Below are 21430 nucleotides of genomic sequence, written 5' to 3' on the forward strand. Positions count from 1 at the left end.
TATGTCTCTACGATGTTCTGATGCAGACATATAGGTTTTGCTAAACGGTTGCTAGGCTAATATGTTTGGTTGCTATGGGCGTGGCTTGGCATCTGCAATTGATAATACTCTAACCTATGAGTGAATCGAACCACCCCCCGTGTCTCTACGAAGTTCCTATGCAGAGATATAGGTTTTGCTAAATGGTTGCTAGGCTAACCTGTTTGGTTGATATGGGCGTGGCTTAGCATCTGCCAATTGATGATGCTATAAGCTATGAGTGTAAAGAACCAACCCCCGTCTCTCTACGATGTTCCGATGCAGAGATATAGGTATTGCTAAACGGTTGCTAGGCTGACATGTTTTGTTACTATGGGCGTGGCTTCGAAGCTTAATGATGATCCTGGGACACTGATTGGTTGCCTGAGTAAAACGAGCCCAGCCCCTTGTCTCTATGACACTGTGTTGCAAAGATATCCACCCTGAACCTTTTATAATGGGAGTCTATGGGATCGGTTGCTAGGTTGCTGTAAATGGTTGCTATGGGCGTGGCTTAATAGCTTCAAGATGATCCTGTGACACTGATTGGTTGTGTGAGTCAAATGAGCCCACCCCCTTGTCTCTACGACACTGTGTTGCAAAGATATCCACATGGACTTTTTATAATGGGAGTCTATGGGATCGGTTGCTAGGTTGCTGTAAATGGTTGCTATGGGCGTGGCTTAATAACTTCATAATTATCATGTCACACTGATTGGTAGCCTGAGTAAAATGAGCCCACCCCCTTGTCTCTAAGTGGTTGTACTGCTAAGATATTCAACACGGGACGTTTTACGACTAATATGGGCATGCTTCCTGTGATTGGGAAATTTTGGAAGGCTCTTACACCCCAGGGGTACAACTTACACCCCATTGTGAGTGATGTTCTTACAGAGCCTGATAGCCTCTTCAAATCGTGTATTATTTTCATGTTTCTACGATATCCTCACTCGGAGCTACGACCCGTCAAAGTTGGGCGCAATGTTAAGTCAATGGGATTTTTCGGGTTTTTATTCGCCCCCCATCGCACCCCCTCCACCCGATCGCTTCCAAAAGTCATCACACACCATTCCTCAATGGGGCGCTCGATTTGATGTAGTCATTCATGGGTCCAAAGCGAAAAAATAACACGTGAATATAAAGGTATCTAGGTTTTGAATGGGAGTCTGTGGACGCCATTATAAGTATACGGAAATTTTGGGAGGATCTCACACCCCAGGGGTGCAACTTACAACCCATTTTGAGTGATGTTCTTATAGAGCCTGATAACCCCTTCAAATCGTGTATTATTTTCATGTTTCTACGATATCCTCGCTCGGAGCTATGATCCCTCAAAGATGGGCGCAATGTTAAATCAATGGGATTTTTCGGGTGGTTTTTCGCCCCTCTCTCGAACCCCCCCTCACCCGATCGCTTATAAAAGTCATAGCACACCATTCCCGAATAGGCCCGTCAATGTGAAGTATTCATTCATGGGTCTACGTCAAAAGCTGCGGGACAAGTAGCGTGCCAAACTTTTGGCGGAACAAGAATAATTATAAGAAGTATGTATGTTCGAATAACAATAGTTATGCTTTTTCAAAGCATCACTAATAACATTCATGATTTCAGAGCAGGAAAGATGTGTGTTTGCACATAATGTGGGAGTTGAAAATCAGATGACAGATGGATTTTGTTATTTGTTTAGTGGGTCACTTGCGGACTCGCCCCTGTGGACAAACTCATGTGAACCTATTTGTGTTTTATTAAGTATAGATGAGTACAAATTCCACAAAACAAAACAGAAGTCTAATTGTATTTTAATGAACGTGTAATGATTGAAATATCTATAACATCAGAGAAATGTACATGAATACAACTTTATAAATACAGCATGTCTAAATAACATTCATGATTTCAGAGCAGGAAAGATGTGTGTTTGCACATAATGTGGGGTTTCAAAATCAGATGACAGATTTTGTTATTTGTTTAGCGGGTCACTTGCTCTTCAAACAGGTCTTGCTGACACTGCCTGTGATCACACTGACCTGTCTCACACCTTTGTCCTCTTGTTCTATTTACTTACAGCAATTCTGTATCACAAACGTAACTTCATATGTATACGCATTTAATAATAAACAATACGCAGTTTTTAATGTGATCCTGGAAGGGCATGTACTTGTAAAATGTCATTATTGCAGTTGTTAACCCAATAGCTTGCAATGCATGTATCAAAGCGCAAAAATGCGTGAGAATAAATATATTTAAAACAGCACGTAGAATGTCTTTTTTTAAATATTGGACAAATATGGTGCCATGCCACAGGGTCATTTCACCTCACTAAATAAATCAGATAAGGTAGTGGGAGGGCAAGATAGAGCCCTGCTATAAAATATGATGTCCAAGTTTGCTGATCTCATCACTGGACCTCACCATGTGGCAGCTCTATGTTTGTCTCCTGGTGGCTTTGGCTGGTAAGTAAATGCAGCAAACAGCACAGAATATACTTCATTTACATTCATGCATTTGGCAAATGCTATTACGTAATTTGAAATGCGCTTAATCAATGCATTTGATTGCCCGGCAATTAAACCCACAACCTTGGTATTGCAAGTGTCATGTGCTACTGATTGAGCTATATTAAAATGACAGTTAAAAATATGTAAAATAATTTTATGTGTAAAAGAAATGTAATTCTTTCAATTTCTCCCCATTAGCCAGTGAGAACGTCAATTATGGTATGTAAACACCACACTAATCACCACAAAGCACAAACATTCGCTTCTAATTTTAATATTTACTCTCGTTTCATTTGTATTATATAATGAATTCAATGGAGCTCAGGAGGAGAGTAGACTTTTAATATAAAAAAACAAACAATGCTGTTAAGGGTGGGCATGCTGTTAGTTAAATAGGTTTTTCAGGCTAAAGGTGTGTCGTGCAATTTTCACAACTGTTTTTTCCACTGTACTGTATTTTGTCTATTGAAACATTGATGGATTTTTAGTGTTTCAATATCTAAATGACATTAAAAAACTGTGTTGGTTATATGTGTCATGTCTATTCTGAATAAGACCCGTTATGATTTAAATGTAGATTAGATAAAAAAAATGGTTGATAAATTATGAAAGGTTTTGTATTTTCACTCCATTCCAATTTTCAATGGTCAACCTTGTAGAGTCTTTCCTGAACTCTAAAAAGACGTACGAGTATAAATATGAAGGACTGGTTCGAGTGGGCCGAGAAATGCCAGACCTGGTGGAGTCAGCCCTTAAAATGAGGTGCACTTTCAAAATAATTGGTGAATCTCCACAAACTTTTGTCCTTCAGGTAAATAACACTGTTACTCCAATTCTGTCACTGTTTAGTTCTTTTTATCTATACAAAGTGAATAAACTTGATAAAATACTCTCTTTATTTTCAACCCTAAACACTTGACTATACTTGATACATGAAATAAATGCAAAAAGCGATTTTTCTTTGAAGATCGCAAATGTAGACTTTGAAGACTTTAATGGCATCCCTGGAAAAAGTGTCTTCACCCCTTCCCAAAAACTCACCAAGCGTCTGTCTGCTGAGTTCAGCCAACCAATCGTATTTGAGTTTTCAAAAGGACAAGTGACAGATATCCGCACAGTGCCTGGCGTCTCAAACACAGTAGTAAATATTGTGAGAGGGTTACTTGGATTTCTACAAGTCACAGTCAAAACCACGCAAAGTTTTTATGAACTGGTTGAGGTACGAATTTAACATCATATTCGAAGGAAGTTAGTACTAGCATACCTTTATGGGGCTTGAAAATATTTTGTTAATCTATTTTGTATGTTTTCAGTTGGGAATTCATGGTGTGTGTCAGAGCAGTTACTCTGTTGAAGAAGACTCTAGTGCCAAAGAGCTGTTGGTCACCCAGATGGTTGATATCAGCAACTGTCAACAACCAGCAGCTTTGTACCGAGGCATGGCTCTGGCCCCAGAGGACAAGCTCAGTAAACAAGTATGTGTCTTTAACCATGGCAATACAATTACAAATTTCAAACAAGTAGCCTTGAACTTATCTGAACACTGTTTGGACCTACAGAGGGGTGACAATGTTGTTTCCACGGTGAAATACATCTACACTGTGAAGTCCACAGCAGAAGGTGGTCTAATCACTAAAGCGTTTGCTCAGGAACGTCAGTTCTTCTCTCCATTCAATGTGAAGGGAGGAAACTCCCGAATGTTGGCATTGTAAGTCACTCAAAGTAATAATCAACAAGTTTTTCAAGAAGCCAGAACATTGTGCATTGTGCAATCTATGTATAAATGTCTATGGTTGAAACACTGGTGGTTTTAATGACCCAGCTGTGTTACTTTTGCAGACGCGACATTGAACTTCTCAAAGTGTCAGACACCACAGATAAAATAGTGACCGGACAAGTGCAAAGTAGAGGCAACCTGATGTACAAGACTGACAGAGACCTCAAACCAATTCCCCTTCTGATGATCAACCTGAACGATCCAGTGCCAAAGGCAAACCCACAAAGATTATACACACACAAGCATATTAATATACACAAACATGTAGATTCAATATTGAGCTGCATTGTACAGCGTTTAATTCATTATGTACTCCACAGATTGTAGATTTGATCAAGCGCTTGGCACAGGCTAACATATATCATGTGGACAGTGCAACCAGTACAGACGTTTTGAATCTAATTCAGTTGCTGCGTGGGGCAACGCTTGATAATCTCGAGCAGTTGTGGAAGCAGCTTGCGGGAAACGATGAGCACAGGTACTTTCTCAACACCCTTTCAAGTAGAATGGAATCCGAGATCATCATATCCTAGTCACACTTTTAATCTTCAGGAGGTGGTTCCTGGACCTAGTTGTGGAGGTATCGGATGAGAGGATTCTTAAGTTCCTTGAGTCCAGATTCAAAGCAGGGGACATCACTGCAAACGAGGCGGGACAGGCTCTGGTAGTGGCGTTTAACCACTTGTCCGCTGAACCTGTTTCAGTAGCATTAGCCGAGGTAAGTCAATGAACCTGTTCTATCAAAACCAAGAGTAACATTTGCAATGGTCTTGTAATGTTCTACTTTGGTTTTCAGGAGTTCCTGACAATACCCTTTAGTAAATCCCATCCTCTCCTGTGGAACACAGTGGTTTTAGCATATGGTTCTCTACTTCACAGATACTGTGTTTATACTGATCCTTGTCCTGTGACAGTGGTGCAGGTATATATGGTCCTTTGCTACTGTCTGCCAGATAATATATACTGGTAATGTCAGACATAAAGGTAGAACTTGTTTATTTCATTTTGTTTATCTGTCTTTCAAAATAATGTTGTCTAGCCATTGCTGGATATGGCTGCTGGTGGACTGAGTAAAAATTCAGAGGTGGACATGGTTCTTGCTCTGAAGGCTTTGGGAAATGCAGCTCACCCCTCCAGCATCAAGACTCTTCTAAAGTTCCTTCCAGGATACTCAGCTGGAGCTGAGAAACTTCCAACCAGAGTACAGGGTTCTGCTGTCCAGGCCTTCCGACTGCTTGCAACTAGAGACCCTCACAATGTAAGTATTTCTCCTGCAATAAGGTGACCGTGATTTTTGTCATTATTGGTCCTCAAACAACTTTCCTAGGAACCAAATCAAATTTTAGGGTTATGGCAAAGATGTTTCTACTGAGCAAACTGTGATATATGGAATTATCATCACACCAGCATTCAATGATTATTTGTGTTCTGTATGAAGCGCAAATCAGCACAAATCTCTTACAAGTTTAATTTGCAGACCATCTCTCTACTTTTTGTGGTGTGTACAGGTACAGGATATTGTCCTGAGCCTCTTTGTGCAGAGGAGTCTTCCTGCTGAAATCCGCATGATGGCCTGCATGGTGCTTCTAGAGACCAAGCCATCCATAGCTATGATCTCAGTGATAAGTGAGGTCCTCCTGGAGGAGGATGACCTGCAGGTGGCCAGCTTCACCTACTCAGTGCTCAGAGGCATTGCAAACTCCCGCACTCCTGATAATCAACATCTGTAAGCTTGTGTGACTGGGTTCAGTTTACCTTTCTCGAAATTCCTTTATCCTCATCTCTTTCTTTCCTGCAAAACAGATCCACTGCCTGTAATATTGCCATGAAGATCCTCACTCGCAGACTTGGACACTTGAGTTACCGCCACAGCAAGAATGTACACTTGGACTGGTTCCATGGTGGGTTCATTTAATTTCTTTAACAAGATGGGCTCAGACCTGATTCAGAACTTTAAATGGTCTAATGTTGTTGTTTTTTTTCAGATGACTTTTTGTTTGGGACATCCACTGACGCTTATATGCTGAAAAATGGATCAAGTCCCATACCCACACAACTAATGTTAAAGGGAAAAATTCATGTCCTTGGAAGAATATTACAATTTCTTGAGGTAATCAAACATATTGCTGGATAAAAATGGATAAACCCAATTATTAGTTCAAACTAACCTAGAAAATGTCCATATTTGATCAAACTATCTGTTTTGTCCGGACCACTGTCGTCAAATATTTAAAGAATAACAATATTTAAGGTTGGTGGAATGAAACTGTTTTGGGCAAACTCTCCGCCTGTCCATGCAGCCTTGCATTGACAGAGCGGGACTGCAACGATACATGTCCCCCCCAACTGGGGAACCAGAACAGTTCATAATGCGTAACAGGATTTAATTAAAATGATCCGACAGATACAAGCAGATATGAACTGTGTCCCAATTTGGGGGCTGCGTCATTAGAAGGCTGCATTTTAAGACTGATTGCGTCACAGCAGCACAACTGAAGGCTGGTAAGGCTGTCCCGATTCAAAGGTTCCTTCAAATACAGCCTCAAAATGAGACCTTATTTCTGCTGATTTTTAGAGATAGAATGACTGCCTTCACAGCTCCGGCTATCCCGAGATTCATTGCGTGCCTGTAATGGCTGGAATTTTTTTAAATAATCATTCAAAACTTTAGTTAAATAAAAATATGTAATTTGCAAAAATGGTCCCTGTCCGTATTTTAATATTATATATGATATTATTCATTAACATTATTGGTGCATTATTGTGTTTTACATTTCTAAGACTGGTTAATTTAATATACTGTTCGGCTGTTTTAATCTATATAAACGCATCATATTCTCTAAAATAAAATATAATTTTCAGGCTCCATATTTGTTTAAAAAAAGTCAGAAACGTCTCTGCTGTGTCCCGCTGTGGTCACCAGGCAACAGGAGTAGAAAGAGACGCAATTAGGAAATCCTTCCCAAGACCGTCCCATTACAGTTCGCTTCTTGGACTTTTGAGGATGCGTGCTTTAAAGACCAAGTCCTCGTTTTTGATGTCCGCGAACTTAGAAGGTTGCAGCCTTCGAATTGGGACACAGCTATGGAGGAGATGGGGATGGAGGTGGGTTTTGAGTGCAGCATGATTAAGCAGCTGATAAAGAGCAAAGAAAGGCAACTTAAATAGGACGCAGTCTAGTATGTGTTGTATGACTATTGGTTAACGTTGATAAGCTGCACCTGATGTGATCGGCTGAAGCAAGCTTGACTTACTGTACGTGACCTGCCAGAACTGACGCTATGCTTGATTTCAAATAATCCAACATTTTGGTCTGAAATAGCACAGGGTTTGGTCTGAAATAACACAGTATAGGTCAAGTTAAACCCAACAGTTGGGTTTGTATATTTTTATCCATATTTTACAGAGTTTGTTCAAAATTTGGTCAACCTGCCTTATTCACATTTGTTATTTTTAATAGAATTTAACATTAGCATGATGCTAAGCTAACAATTCCATATTGTAATGAGCCCCAAAATGCATAACACACACAAACATTGGATATGATGGTTTATATTTTTTAGCAAAAAGTTGTAACTTTTTATCATTAAAGGCTTGTCTGGCATAATAATAACAACTTTTATGGATACATGTGACGCTTATATAGAATTTAGAGAAATAAGTTTTAAATACTTAGTCAATACTTGCATAATAGGTTCCTATACACTGTTGAAAAAAAAACAGCATATGCTGGGTTAGGTGTGTTTTGATGTTGGTTTAAGCTGGTCACGTGCTGGTTTAATTTGGTCATGTGCTGGTTTAAGATGGTCATGTGCTGGTCGTTAGCTGGTTTAAGTTGGTGAGGAACCAGCACATCACCAGCTTAAACCAGCTAAGGACGAGCACATGACCAGATAAACCAGCACATGACCAACTTAAACCAGCACAAACCAGCATCAAAGCATACCTTTTTCAACAGGGTAATAACAATTATCGTTTTTAGTTTGGTGTCTGTGCAGAGGGAATCAAAGGGCTGCTTACAGAAAAGCTTCCTCAACTGGAGAAAGACTTTGCAGTTGCAGATTTTGCAGCTATTATAAAAATTGTAAGTGTCTTCAGTCTCAGAATATATTAAATGTATGATTTAAGTCAGTCATCTAACTAAGGAATGTGCATCCAAATAATCTTTTGAAAGCTCTCAGACTGGCAGAATCTCCCAAAGGACAAGCCTCTATTATCTGCCTATGCACGTGTGCTTGGACAAGAAACTTTTTGGATGGATTTCAGAGGAGAGATCATACAGAGCATTATGAAGGTATTCCAACAACTGTCTCTTGATCTTGATGGATCTTTTTTAAGCTTGCTTTTTCTATTATTTGGGGAAGTGAAATAGATTTATTCTGTGCTCCTCAGTCAGTTAGTCCTTCTGCAGGAAAGGAAAGCTTAGTTTGGGAAAAGATTCAGAATCTTCAGAAAGGAACATCCTGGCACTGGACCAAGGCACACCTGGTCTACGAAGCTCGATTTGTGCAGCCAACTTGTTTGGGTCTCCCAGTTGAAATCAGCAAATATTTTCCCATTGTAAATGTTGTTACAATGAAAGGTGATAAGCTTTAAAATTCCATTTGCTTTCAATTTTCTGTTACACTTTTATTAATACCAGATAAAGATGGTGCTGAATAATAATGATAATATATTCTGTGTCTTTAGCTAAAGCCGAAATGAATCCTCCTCCTAAGGAACATTTGGGTGAGATGCTTAACTCAGACATCTCCCTGCAGACTGATGGCTTCGCTGGGTAATAAACAAACATCAACTGCTATTATTCATAGGGTGATTCCTTGTAGCATGGGACTGTGCAGTATCTCGTAGAATTTGCACTTGACTAGACTGCATGCCTGTTATTGCATTCTTTATTTGATCATCATTTTGTAGATTAATTGTGTTATTTTGTTGCCTATCTCATCAAATGAGAAATATATTAGCCAAAATGATGCCAATATCATACACTGCAACAGTTTTTTTCTTACCTGGCACAGGTTAAGGTGGTTTCTCCTTACTGAAAGTTTACTTCCCTCTTGTTTACAGGGTGACAAAGGATCATTTTGTCTTTTATGGAATCAACACTGATCTCTTCCAGTGTGGTGTCGAGATGAAGAGTAAGGCAGTCTTCGGTTTGCCATGGGCGTTCGACTTAAAAATAAATGTAAAAGAGAGGAAGTATGAAATGAATTTGACTCCAAGCAAAACAGCCACAGAGATGATATCATTTAAGTATGTTTTTCATGATTTTAGTGGCACCTTTGTAATATAAATAAAAATGCATTTGAAAATGCTGATAATCTCTCATTCCTCAAACAGTTCAGATGTGTATGCTGTATTGAGGAACATTGAGGATTCATCTTTAGCTAAAATGACTCCTATGATGCCCGAGGCAAAGGCCTCCCAGCAGAGTCTGCCACTGGCTAGAATATTACCCACCTCTAGAGATGAACAGGTACAACAATACTTTCAATACTTTAACAAAATAGACATTTTGAAAATATTGGAAACTAAAAGGTGGGTTTTCCGAGGCAGACTGAGGACTCTGAGTGGAAAATCAGGCAATGTTCTGAAACCAAGATTTATGAAACTGCCATTTGTGTTGAAGCAGAAGCCAAACGAACACATTACTTTCACGAATATCCTCTGTATTACTTCCTGGGACATACACGTTTCTTATATCAGCTTGAACCAGGTAACATCAACCTGAATGGATTATTCATATAAACATGCATATTATTTCATGGTTTCTGTCAATCGCTTGTTCCTTTGTTTCCAAAGTAAAGGGAGCCAAGCCCATAGAAAAGATTCAGATTCAGGTCAACACAGGTAGCAAACATCCTCCAGAAGTCAGTCGAATGATGGATCTCAGCCGCAGAATATTCCAGGTAGCACATCTACTGGATGTTTAGCCATGACATCAGTACTTGTAACAGGACCATTTTGCATGGTGACCGCTGAATTATAGTAATGGCCTTTTATTACACATTCTTACCACTGTATAGGACACAAGAGATGAGACCAATATTTCCAGCATCATTCCAGCATCTGAGGTGCAAAGCATGCATAGTTACTGATTTAAATGAAGTCGTTTTATTTACAAATATAATAAACAACTATGACAGCATATATGTAAACAACAAAACATATATGAGATCTGATGGTTTCTTCATGCTGTAGGTTCTCGATGCCACCCCAGATCCAATAGCCATGGTAAAAGCACTTGCTCTGAGTCCACCGGCAAAGCCACTGGGTTACGAAGGGGTAGCCTTTTATTTACCAACAGCCCAGAGAGAAGACATTGAAATGATCCTCTCTGAAGTTGGAGAAGAAGCAAACTGGAAAATGTGTGCCAATGCAAATTTGGATAAGAGCCATTCATCAGCTAAGGTATTAAAGTTCCACATGATAGTGTTACCCTGAAATAGGTTACGTTTGAGACGTATTTTCAGGAGGTTAGAAATTCATATGGTCTTTTTGGTCTCTTGAGCACTCTAATGTTTGCACTTTAAAGTTCGTACTTCTTGGTTTCATCATTGCCTCTGTTTTCTTCTCATGCTCTCTAGGCCCATCTTCGATGGGGCGCAGAGTGTCAGACATACGATGTGTCTATGAGGGTGTCCAAGGCGTGCCAGCCAGAGGCTAAACCTTCAATGTACACAAAAATAACCTGGGGAGCCCTGCCCTCCGAATTCACAGCAATAAGTCAAAGGTGAATTTAGTTCCCCTTGAGATTCCTGAAACACATTGTGATTTCTAACATCTTTCGACATAAGCATAATCTACATGTCATGTTTATGGTTCTAAGATTGTAAATATCAGACATGATTCTATTTATACATCTGCCTCCATCAGAATTGAAGAATATGTGCCTGGCATGTCTTATCTTCTGGGCTTCTACCAGAAACACGAGAAAAACCCAGAACGTCAGGCATCTGCCAATATTGTGGTCACCTCAACAGAGACGTTTGACTTTAGACTGAAAGTCCCTGTGGTGGGTTTTATATGAATATGGTATTTCTTCAAAGATTTGTAATCACATTGCAACATGTGTATGCTGATAAATGTTGTTGTGTCTTACTCAGCGAACAATCTACAAAAAGACAATTCCCTCAATGCTCGAACTTGTGGGATTTGAAAAAGCGAATATGACCATGTAAACCCAGGTAAATTCAAGATACCTACACTACAGTTATAAAGTTTAGTGGCAATTGCCGGAAATGTTTTTTTTTCCATGGTCCTTAACCTTTTGATCTGGTGTCTTTGAAATTAGTTATGGAAAAAGTGAATTTGAAACAACAGAATTTTGTTCAGTACAAAACAAAAAAAGTCTTTGAAATGGATGACTAAAATTCCATATAATTCAGCCAATAAGAGAAATATAAAGAAAATGGTGGCAAATCAGAATGGCAATGCTTTAATATAACAGTTTTGATGTATTTATTGTAGTCACAACATGATTCCCATAGTTACATTTGTGTTTCATTTGTACATTAAGTCTATAGTTTACTATTAATATATTACATATACAATGTAAGTAAGTACACTATTTTTAAACAGTAGTGTAAATAATTTAGTATCTTGCTGTCTTTCATTTAACAGAATGGTGATACAGACGTTCTGGAAGACCAACATCAGGGAACAGTGATCGTCTAATTGTTCTGAATCATTTGTAAATTTTTTGCATCACCTATTATGTGCTAATGAAAAATATCTCATCTGCATATTCAAATGTATGCTGGAATTATACACTAATACCGCACCGGTATGTGCTGTTATATCTACGATTTAGCAGTTAAGTAGCTGCCCTCAATTTAGATAGTGTCTAGTAGAGAGTGTCACGTTAGGTATATGGCTTACTGTCGTGCAGATAAATTGTGAATAAGTTTGTGATCAAACTGCTGGTTGTGTTTCCTTTCCTACCAGCCCAAGTTCCACTTAACTTTCTTCTGATCTGGAGCACTATATTGAATTATATGTCTGTCCCCTCCGTGGTGGCACCACTACTCTGAAAGGGGTGGGGCAAATTTCAATACTTGTAAAATAACAAATTAATACTTGTAATGTAATAAAATTTGAGCAATCAATAATATGTTGAACTAAACAGCATGTGCCAATGGAGAATACTAAACAAATGTTTCTTCTTAGAGAAAATTTTAAATGTGCTATTTCCATTTGTGCATTTTTAAGGGTAATGGAAATGCAGCTACAATTTCCCATTTGTCATGAAGGCTAGTTTTAACAGGCATCAGCAGTAACACCTAGTTTAAAGGTTTGGACGAAAAGGAGCACCCCTTACAAACTCGGCAGATCACTGGCCCTCCAGGACCATTGTTCACTAGTCCTCTTTTACATTTATCCATTTGTCATGACTGCTAGTTTTAATGGGCAACAGCAGTAACAACTAATTTTAAGGTTTGCCCGAACAGGGGGCACCCGGATTTGAACCAGGGACCTCTTGATCTACAGTCAAATGCTCTACAACTGAGCTATACCCCCTCCACCAAGGAAGTTTAAACGACCCTAAAAAAACAACTGTGAAATAGTCCAACACGTAGACAAACAACGTAAAACAGAACATGGCTTTTTCCAACACATACGTTTCACAATTATCCATAACTGGCAACAGCAGTAATACCTTGTTTAAAGGTCTCCCCGAAAAGGGGGCACCCCTCACAAACTACGCAGATCACTGGGCCTCCTGGACCTCCAGTCCTATTTTACAGTTATCCATTTGTCATGACTGCTAGTTTTAACAGGCTACAGCAGGAACACCAATGCTGTGTCCGAAATCGCATACTTTCATACTATGTAGTAGGCGAAAATGAGTATGCGTCATGAGTAGTATGTCCGAAACCTCAGTATGCAAAAAAAACACAAGGCGAGAAATACCCGGATGGTCTACTACTTCCGCCAAGATTCGTGAGTGTGGATCGGATGGACACTTTTCTATCCCATGATGCCATGGGAGGTGAGCAATGGTCAAATTTCAAAAGTAAATCAAATAAAAATAGCAGAAAACTTTAAGGCGGACATCCTTTTTTAATGTAAGTGCCAATAAATGAATTTCTCCTGACTAAATTATGTTTTTATAAACGCTAACGCATCGGTTGTTGTTAAAACATCATGGATCAAAGAGCATATGGGTCACATGACCATAAAACATGGCGGACGCAGTATGTCCAAAATGTATTCATACTACTCCCACTCATACTATATAGAACGTACTGTTTTAAGGTCAGATAGGTATGTATTTATTGAAATTCAGTACGTACTGTCACAATATGCGATTTCGGACGCAGCGCTATTTTAAAGGTTTACCCGAAAAAGGGTCCAACCCTAATCAAATACACCTGACTAAGCTAATCAAAGTATTCAGGACTACTTAAAAAGGATGAACAGGTGTGATCTGCAGTCAAATGCTCTACCACTGAGCTATACCCCCGAGCTATACCCCTCATCCCACCACTCTTAAAGGGGTCATGTGGCGCGAACACATGTTTTTTTTGTGTCTTTGGTGTGTTATAAGTTGCATGTATTAGACACGTGAAATTGCAAAAATTAAAGTGTCGGAAAACAAAAGATGCATTCTATCTAAAAGCAAATGCTCGTCCAGACCTGCCTGAAACACCTCGTGTAACCACACCCCCACAAATCTACGTCATTTCGTGGTATGACATGACTAAGACCGTCCAAATCTATACCCAAGTAAGGTGGGCGTACTTGTAAATCTCATTGTACCGTCGCCGCCGCAGCCATATCGCGAAGACGCTGTGTGTTTCGTTGCGAAAAGAAAGACTCTTTGTTTGCCCTTGCAAAAGATGAGACAACTAAAAACGAATGGTTACATTTTATATACAATACTGTTCCAGAACAGTGTAATCCGAATATTCAAGTGTGTGCAGCGCATTTCACAGATGATCGCTTCATGAACCTGGGAGAGATCAAGGCCGGCTGTGCACGAAAGCTTTGGTTAAAAAGTGGGGCCATTCCAACCATTACAACTTCGCAAGGACAGTCTGGCACTTCAGATTCGCAGCCTGTAAGTATATTATCATTGTAAAAGATTTTGATACGGACTAACAAGAGTTGAGTTTGTCGTGTGTTTGTAGCGCATGTTGTTTCTTTGTGTGATCTGCAAATGCAGACATGCGCGCAACGTGAAAAAAACCACATAAGCCCTAATAATCAGTAATTATGTTCCAACTAGAGGCAACAAATGTAGTGTTTATAATGGGGTTTATTGTCTTCGTTGAGTCGAGACAAGACATGGCGTAACACTGGTTGATCACTTTATAATGTCGTATATAAAAGGTAAAACAGTTAGCTATAGTTTTTAACTATTTAACATAATATATTTTTTAAAAACCTTACCAATTCTTTACATCCTGCTCAAGTCGCGCTGGCAAAGTTGATGTATCTTGATCATTTTCATTTTCCGGATCAGATTCGGGCTCGAATTGATAAGGAAAGTACCGATGACATTTTATCACCTGTCAGTACAATTGCTTGGAAACATGATGTTCCGAATATGGTAAGAGGCGTTACATTTCGTCACACTCTTGCAGTATTCGACCAATCACTACGCACTGGCCAATCATAGCTCACCTCGCTTTTCAGAGCCATGAGCTTTGTAAAAAGTCCAAGCATTTCAGAGAGGCGGGACAAAGAGGAGATACAAACATGCACGGTATGTTGATTATACAGCGTTTTTTAACCTTAAATACTAAATAGTGTATACACATTGCATTACATCTAAAACAAACGATAATATTCGTTTTAGCCGAGTAATTTGACTCATTTAAACCACCAAAAAAAACAGTATTTAATATTCCTACTAGTAGGAACACTTTGAATGTAATGGAAACATTTTCCATCTTACATTTTTATAGTTAACCAGTTTTAACAGGCAACAGCGGTCACATCTAGTTTAAAGGTTTCCCGGAAAGGGGGAACCAGGATTTGAACTGGGGACCTCTTGATCTGCAGTCAAATGCTCTAACACTGAGCTATACACCCTCACCAAGGCAGTTTAAATCACCCTAAAAAAAAGTTTAAAATTCTAACACGTAGACAAACAACGTGAAACAGAATGTGGCTTGTTCTAACATAGGGTTGGCCAATAGGCGTCCCGTGGGCCACATCCGGACATTTTTTGGCCTGCTTGAAGCTTAAAAGTGTGTTCAATTTCATTTGGCATGACATCACCACACGAGAACGACTCTAAAGCACACGAATCACTGTGATCTCGCATAGCTCTCGAGGTACTCTGTCAGCCAATCACAATTCTGATGCAAAAATGCAAATGGCGCAACTTCATTGACAGTTGAATTGACATTCACAAGGGGTGACAGCGAAATTATGGCGAGTGTGAAAAAGAGAAAAATAGACACAGAAAATAGAAGATTCAAAAGCGAATGGACTGAACAGTTTTGTTTTGCCTGACTACCACAATGCAAAGACAGACCGTGGTGGTCTGTAAGGCTGATAACATGAAAACGGAATTTCTACTGCAGTTATCCAGAACATTCTGAAAGCCGCAAACAGAAGGCAACACAATTGGTGGCCACTGACAAAGTTCAGTTTCTGTTATTTACAAAACCACATCTGTGCAGGAGAATGCAACCGCAGCATCCTCATGTGTGGCTTGGAACCTGTTCAAAGCCGTTTACTGATGCCGAATTAATTAGAACCTGTGCAATTGACATGGTGGATGAACTTCGATCTAAATCACGACGAGAAAACAAAGAAAATGGTAAAGGAGCTATTACAGCAGGTGCCATTATCCGATTGCACAACAAGAACAGTGGATGCAGTGGCAGGTGAGTGCCTGTCTAATCTGTTTTCCGACATAAAGAAAGCAGAAGCCATATCACTTGGAATAGACTCGTCTTGCGACTGAACTGACATTGAACAGCTGCCGGTGTTTGTCAGATTTTTGGATGGGAAGGATTTAAACGAAGAGCTGCTTTGTTTGCTGCCGATACATGGGCACACAACCAGAGAAGTACTTCTTAACGAACTATCGGAGTTCTTTAAAAAGAATAAATTGGATTTGAGCAAAGTTGTGTCTGTCGTTACTGACGGGGCTCCCTAGATGGTTGGACATCACAAAGGCCTGATAAGCTAGCTGCTGTCAACCCGACACTCGTGGCATTTCACTGCATAATTCATAAATTGGTGTTGTGCACCAAATTGTCTGGAGAAATGAAAGAGATGATGGATACTGTGATGAGGCTGGTAAACTTTATTCGCGAGAGCTCGAGTCTGCAACATCGTCTTTTCCAAGCTTTACTGGAGGAAATGTCTGCATAACAACACAATCTTTTGCTGCACAATGACATCCGGTGGCTAAGCAAGGGTAGTCTGCTAGAGAGAGTGTGTGAACTACAAATAGAACTTGGTACATTTTTATGTAGTATCCAAAGTCAGAAAGCAGAGAATTTTTTTGAGGTTTTTGAACGACAGCACAGAGATGGGATACGTGAGTTTTTTGTGCGATATCATGTCTCATCTAAATCAGCGTAAGGTAAGAAGGCAAGAACCACACTATTGCAAACATGCACCAAGCTGTTGAAGCTTTTCGGTTTAAAAAGGACTCTTTTTGAATGGGATCTTCAAGGAAGAAAGCTACACTTTCCACATTTGCAACAGCATTGCGAGAAACACCATGTGCGAGAGGACCCGCTAATGCGCGACTTCGTCATGAGACTGACAGATAATTTCAAGGGGCGATTTGGGAGCTTTAACTTGTCGAGTGAACTCTTTCTCTTCCTAAGACATCCATTCTCAGTTCCTGCAGATGGACAGTGGACTGCTGAGGCTAAAAGCCTGATTCCACCCTTAGATGAAGCATCTTTGCAGCTAGAGATTTTGGAAATGTCAAAGTCCGATTTAGTCAGAGAGCAGCACAAGGCAAGGTGTCTAATGTGAATGACTTTTGGACCAAATTTGTTTCTCAAGATAAATTCAAGAACAGCCGAGTCATTGCAATGTTTCTACTTTCAATGTTTCCCTCCACCTACATCTGCGAGTCATCATTTACTATAATGAATATCATCAAGAACCAGGATAGAAAGTGATTGTCCAGTGCACATCTTGATCAGTGTCTCTGGATTGTGACAACAGAATACAGCCCCAACATCAGAGGCATTGCTTCAGCCCGTCGCTGTCACTTCTTGTCAGGACTCGGGTTTGATCCTCCTTCGCCCTGTCATTTCATCATAAGATGATGAAATGAAAACCAGATTCATTTCATTATATATTAATTTAATCAGATTTCATTAAACAGACTAAGAAGACAATTTGTGCCAAAATGAGAAATGAAATGAAATGATTTTATTTTTTTATTTTTACAGTGACATGCGCTGTCCCTGTCAAATTAAAAAAGAAAATGTAATTGATGATTTGACATTTCTTCTTCACGAAAATCTCAAGGCAAGACTGCTAATAATCGCGTGCTCAGCCCTCTTGGTGATTTACTTTTTTGCTACTGGATTATTGTCCCGGGTGACAGAGGTTTGATACAGGCTCATTTCAGTTAAAAAAACATTATAACATTTGCATTTATTTCTCTCAAGAAGACATTGTGACACTTACCCAATGTAACAGTTGCTTTTCTGAAATAAAACCTGAATAAACCTTGATGACAATTGTGATCTCCGGAGGACGCATGCAGCCTTAGAAGATGCAGCTACTTTGTCCAAGTTTCTAAAAGTACATTCTAGAATGCTGTAATGATTGAGGTTTGAACGGAAATCAAATATACTTTATCAGTTATTATATAGTTACTCTTTAGGCACCTCAAATATTGGCTGTAATGTCACAGAATGTCGGACTGAAACATAACTGCTCTTTTTCAGCCTACTATTTCGCTCAATGACTACGCTTCGCTCAGTCACTTATGGACCGAGCAAACGTTCTGTTCACATTATGCTCAGGGTAAACCAAATCCCGCTCAGACATAAAATGTGTCTAATAAGCCTAATTGTTTTCAGTTTATAATAAACTTCTTGAATAAATATCTCAGTTTAAATCAGGATAGTGCCAAGTCAGGATAGAGCCAGGATCTCTCACCATCTAGCTATCTTAAACGTTAACATCACGACAAGACTTAATAGCGTCCCCCCAGCGCTATTATGTCAAATACATTACATTACATTAAATAGGCTACGTTAAATAATTATATGACAATATATAATTATATAATAACTATATATTTTAAAAGTAGGCTATTCTAGTTGCATTTATCATCAATGAATTTCTTAAATTACCCTTTGACTAAGTTCTGGCCCTCCAATTAGCGGCTAATTTTTTTTGGACTGATGCCAAACTTACTAGCCGTCCCCTGTCTTAGACTATTCTGATTTTGAGCAATCCAAAGCCATGCTTCTTTTGCTAGATATAAACAAAGCATTTGACACCCTTGAGCATGAATTTCTTTTGCAGATTCTAAGGTTATTAGGTTTTGGCGACCCTTCTGTTAAAGTTATTGAAATGTTTTACAAAGATATTAAAAACTCTGTCTAAATTGGATTTAATACTTCTGAAAGGTTATTTTTATTTCTTGTGGCGTTAGACAGGGCTGTCCAATTTCACCTTTTTATTTTATCTGATTTACTGAAATGGTATCTTTAAGTATGAACCATGAACAAAGCTTGTAAGGTATATCTATCTTTAACAGAGAAGTTAAAGTATCTCAGTTGGCGGATGACACTACTCTTTTCTATAAAGATAAGTACCTAAAGCTATAACTGTAATTGAGCTGTTCTCAAACGCTTCTGGATTGAAGCTGAATATCTCCAAGAGTGAGATAATGAGATTGTTGGTATCTCACTTAAACAAACTGTAAAGTATATCTCTGTATTCATTTAACAAAAAAAAATCAATTTGCTTAATTTCTCTGGCAGGATTAAAAAGGCCCAAAACATCTTTAACCTCTGGCTCCAAAGAGACCTTTCCCTTTATGAAAGGGTTATTTTATCCAAAGCCTTTCAAGTTTTGTATATCCTTCACTTTCTGTAACAACTCCGCCGCAGCCAGCCACGCCCCCCCGCATCAGCGTCTTCTCCCAATTTCACTTGTTCCCTTTCACCAGACTTTTGAACTCACGGACTGCATTCCCCATAATCTTTTACACCCATTCACGCTATGATTACCCCCGCACCTGATTCACATTCCCTTGGACACTATATATGCCATGTCTTGTGTTAAGTTCTTGCAGGTCTAGTTGTAAAGGTGTTAGTTGTCTATAAGCATGGTTTCTAGTACCGACCTTTGTACCTGTGGATGTTATTTGTGGATATTACCCATGGATGTTACTTGTTTGTTCTGCACCTGTTCGACCCATTAAACCTCCTGTAACCTGCAATTCCTGTGCGGCATCGTCCTTCAGTCTGGTAGTGTTACACTTTCTCTCTTTGTTAATGTCTCTACACCTAACGGAATTAACAGGATTTTTGGGGGGCTTCATATGGAAAAACAAACCTCATAAGGTAAAATAAACAGTCCTTTCAAATAGCCGGAAAGAAGGTGGGCTTGAGGTTTTTGATTTCAGTGATACAATGAACACTTTTAAGAAAATTGGATCTGGAGATGCTTAACAATCCCAACTCATTGTGTTTTTTTTAACCCAAATAATTTTTTATACAAAAATGCATATTCAAATAAATTGCCAGTTGCGCTTTCCAAATTCCATCAACAATTTCTCCTTGCCTGGATGTTATGTTACTCCCACAATTTTTCACCACATAAATCTTTTATATGGAACAACTCAGATATTGTAATTGGGAATAAATCCATTTTTTTGTCTACTTGGTTTAAAAGCGCAGTTGTTAATTAACAGCGGCCACTAGCGTTGTATTATAGATTTGCCACGAATCGCTCAGTCCAAACACGACGGTGGCCACCACAGTACAAAAAAAATGTCGTTCTCATCTTGACGCAGGGAAGAGATTTTGTGGGCATTAGAAAGACTGTAGAAAGAGCTATGACTTATGTATTACATACAATGAAAGGTTTGTGGATTTTAAGTTTAAAATAAGGATAAAGTCAGGCAGGAGCTAGGACCTGCGTTAATATTATAAAGACTTTACAGCAGAGACACGTTAGGACTAAGGCTTTTAGCAGATATGTATACTCACAGATATCTATGGAGATACTTTCCAGCAGAGAGAGACGTTGGAGAGAACGATTGTCTAAAAATCACCTCCGAGGAGGTTGCTTTGATTCGGATCATCAGGGCCGTGCAGAGACCTTTAAAGGGGCAGGTGCTCAAAGTATAAAAGGGGCACATGGAACAAGGCTTTATGGCTCTGCTCAAAACATCAATACAGCAATACTGTATATCGTGATGCATTCCTTGCTGATACGTGTATCAATACGGATGCTTCTGTAATTGATAAAGCAGCAAATGCCATGATGGTATTTTGGAGAAAAAAAACAGAAAAGACTATTCTATTGTTTAAAAGTTTTAAAATATTTTAGTTGCACCTATTAACAAGTCTGGGATTAGAAATTTAAGTGAATAAAGTTTACTGTAACCTTAAAGGGATAGTTCACCCAAAAATGAAAATTCTGTCATCATTTACTCACCCTCAGATTATTCCAAACCTGTGTAAATGTTTTTGTTCTGTTGAACACAACAAAATATATTTGGAAGAATGTCAGTAACCAAACAGATCTCATCCCCCATTTACTGCCATGGTAGGGAAAATAAATATTATGGGAGTCAATGGGGGATAATATCTGTTACTGACATTCTTCCAAATATCTTAGCTGATGTTGAGGGGGCTGCTGGGGATGTTGCTGTCTTTGCTGTTGTAGAAAAAATAGTTTTGTCATATTAAAAATACAGTATAATTATGTTCTAACCCTCTTCTGCATTTTTTAAAATGATAATAAAAACATCGTTGATAAGTATAATTCAGAGGATGAGAAAATCAGAATAAGGCCATGTTCAGACTTGACTTCTTTTTCGAATCTGCTAGCATCTGTTTTACATTATAATCCTATGTAATAAACCGTGTTTTCAAAGAAAGTGCTGAGCGCTTTTTCAAACGCCAGCGCCGGCGTCTTTTTCTGCAGCTCAGAGCATCTTTTGAGGTTCAACTTTTCT

The 21430-nt window shown here is 39.0% G+C and overlaps 1 protein-coding gene and 1 non-coding gene across 2 annotated transcripts; one reads left to right on the forward strand and one right to left on the reverse strand.

Moving 5' to 3' along the window:
- Positions 1–3159: 3159 nt before the first annotated feature.
- Positions 3160–12260, forward strand: vtg3 (vitellogenin 3, phosvitinless). Its single transcript, XM_057362753.1, has 26 exons — positions 3160–3327; positions 3484–3735; positions 3830–3991; positions 4076–4224; positions 4356–4506; positions 4614–4771; positions 4846–5011; positions 5090–5215; positions 5333–5551; positions 5802–6019; positions 6097–6194; positions 6279–6403; positions 8276–8377; positions 8468–8587; positions 8686–8875; positions 8983–9070; positions 9361–9546; positions 9634–9769; positions 9850–10009; positions 10096–10202; positions 10320–10367; positions 10495–10704; positions 10881–11026; positions 11170–11308; positions 11400–11480; positions 11917–12260. Exons 1-25 carry the CDS (start codon positions 3160–3162, stop codon positions 11472–11474), a joined length of 3699 nt encoding a protein of 1232 aa, XP_057218736.1. The 3' UTR covers positions 11475–11480; positions 11917–12260.
- A 481-nt stretch (positions 12261–12741) lies between these two features.
- Positions 12742–12813, reverse strand: trnay-gua (transfer RNA tyrosine (anticodon GUA)). The gene has a single exon. It is a non-coding gene; the product is annotated as a tRNA-Tyr (tRNA).
- Positions 12814–21430: the final 8617 nt, after the last annotated feature.

Source organism: Triplophysa rosa, linkage group LG20 (assembly GCF_024868665.1).
Source record: "Triplophysa rosa linkage group LG20, Trosa_1v2, whole genome shotgun sequence".
Classification (NCBI taxonomy): Eukaryota; Metazoa; Chordata; class Actinopteri; order Cypriniformes; family Nemacheilidae; genus Triplophysa; species Triplophysa rosa.

What these genes read in the sequence shown, in the direction of transcription:
- vtg3 (XM_057362753.1), top strand. Translation starts at nt 3,160, where the DNA reads ATGGTCAACCTTGTAGAGTCTTTCCTGAACTCTAAAAAGACGTACGAG. An exon ending in GTTTTTATGAACTGGTTGAG is followed by an intron (nt 3,736 to 3,829) that starts GTACGAATTTAA and finishes GTATGTTTTCAG; the next exon opens with TTGGGAATTCATGGTGTGTG. An exon ending in CCACCTCTAGAGATGAACAG is followed by an intron (nt 9,770 to 9,849) that starts GTACAACAATAC and finishes TTTCCGAGGCAG; the next exon opens with ACTGAGGACTCTGAGTGGAA.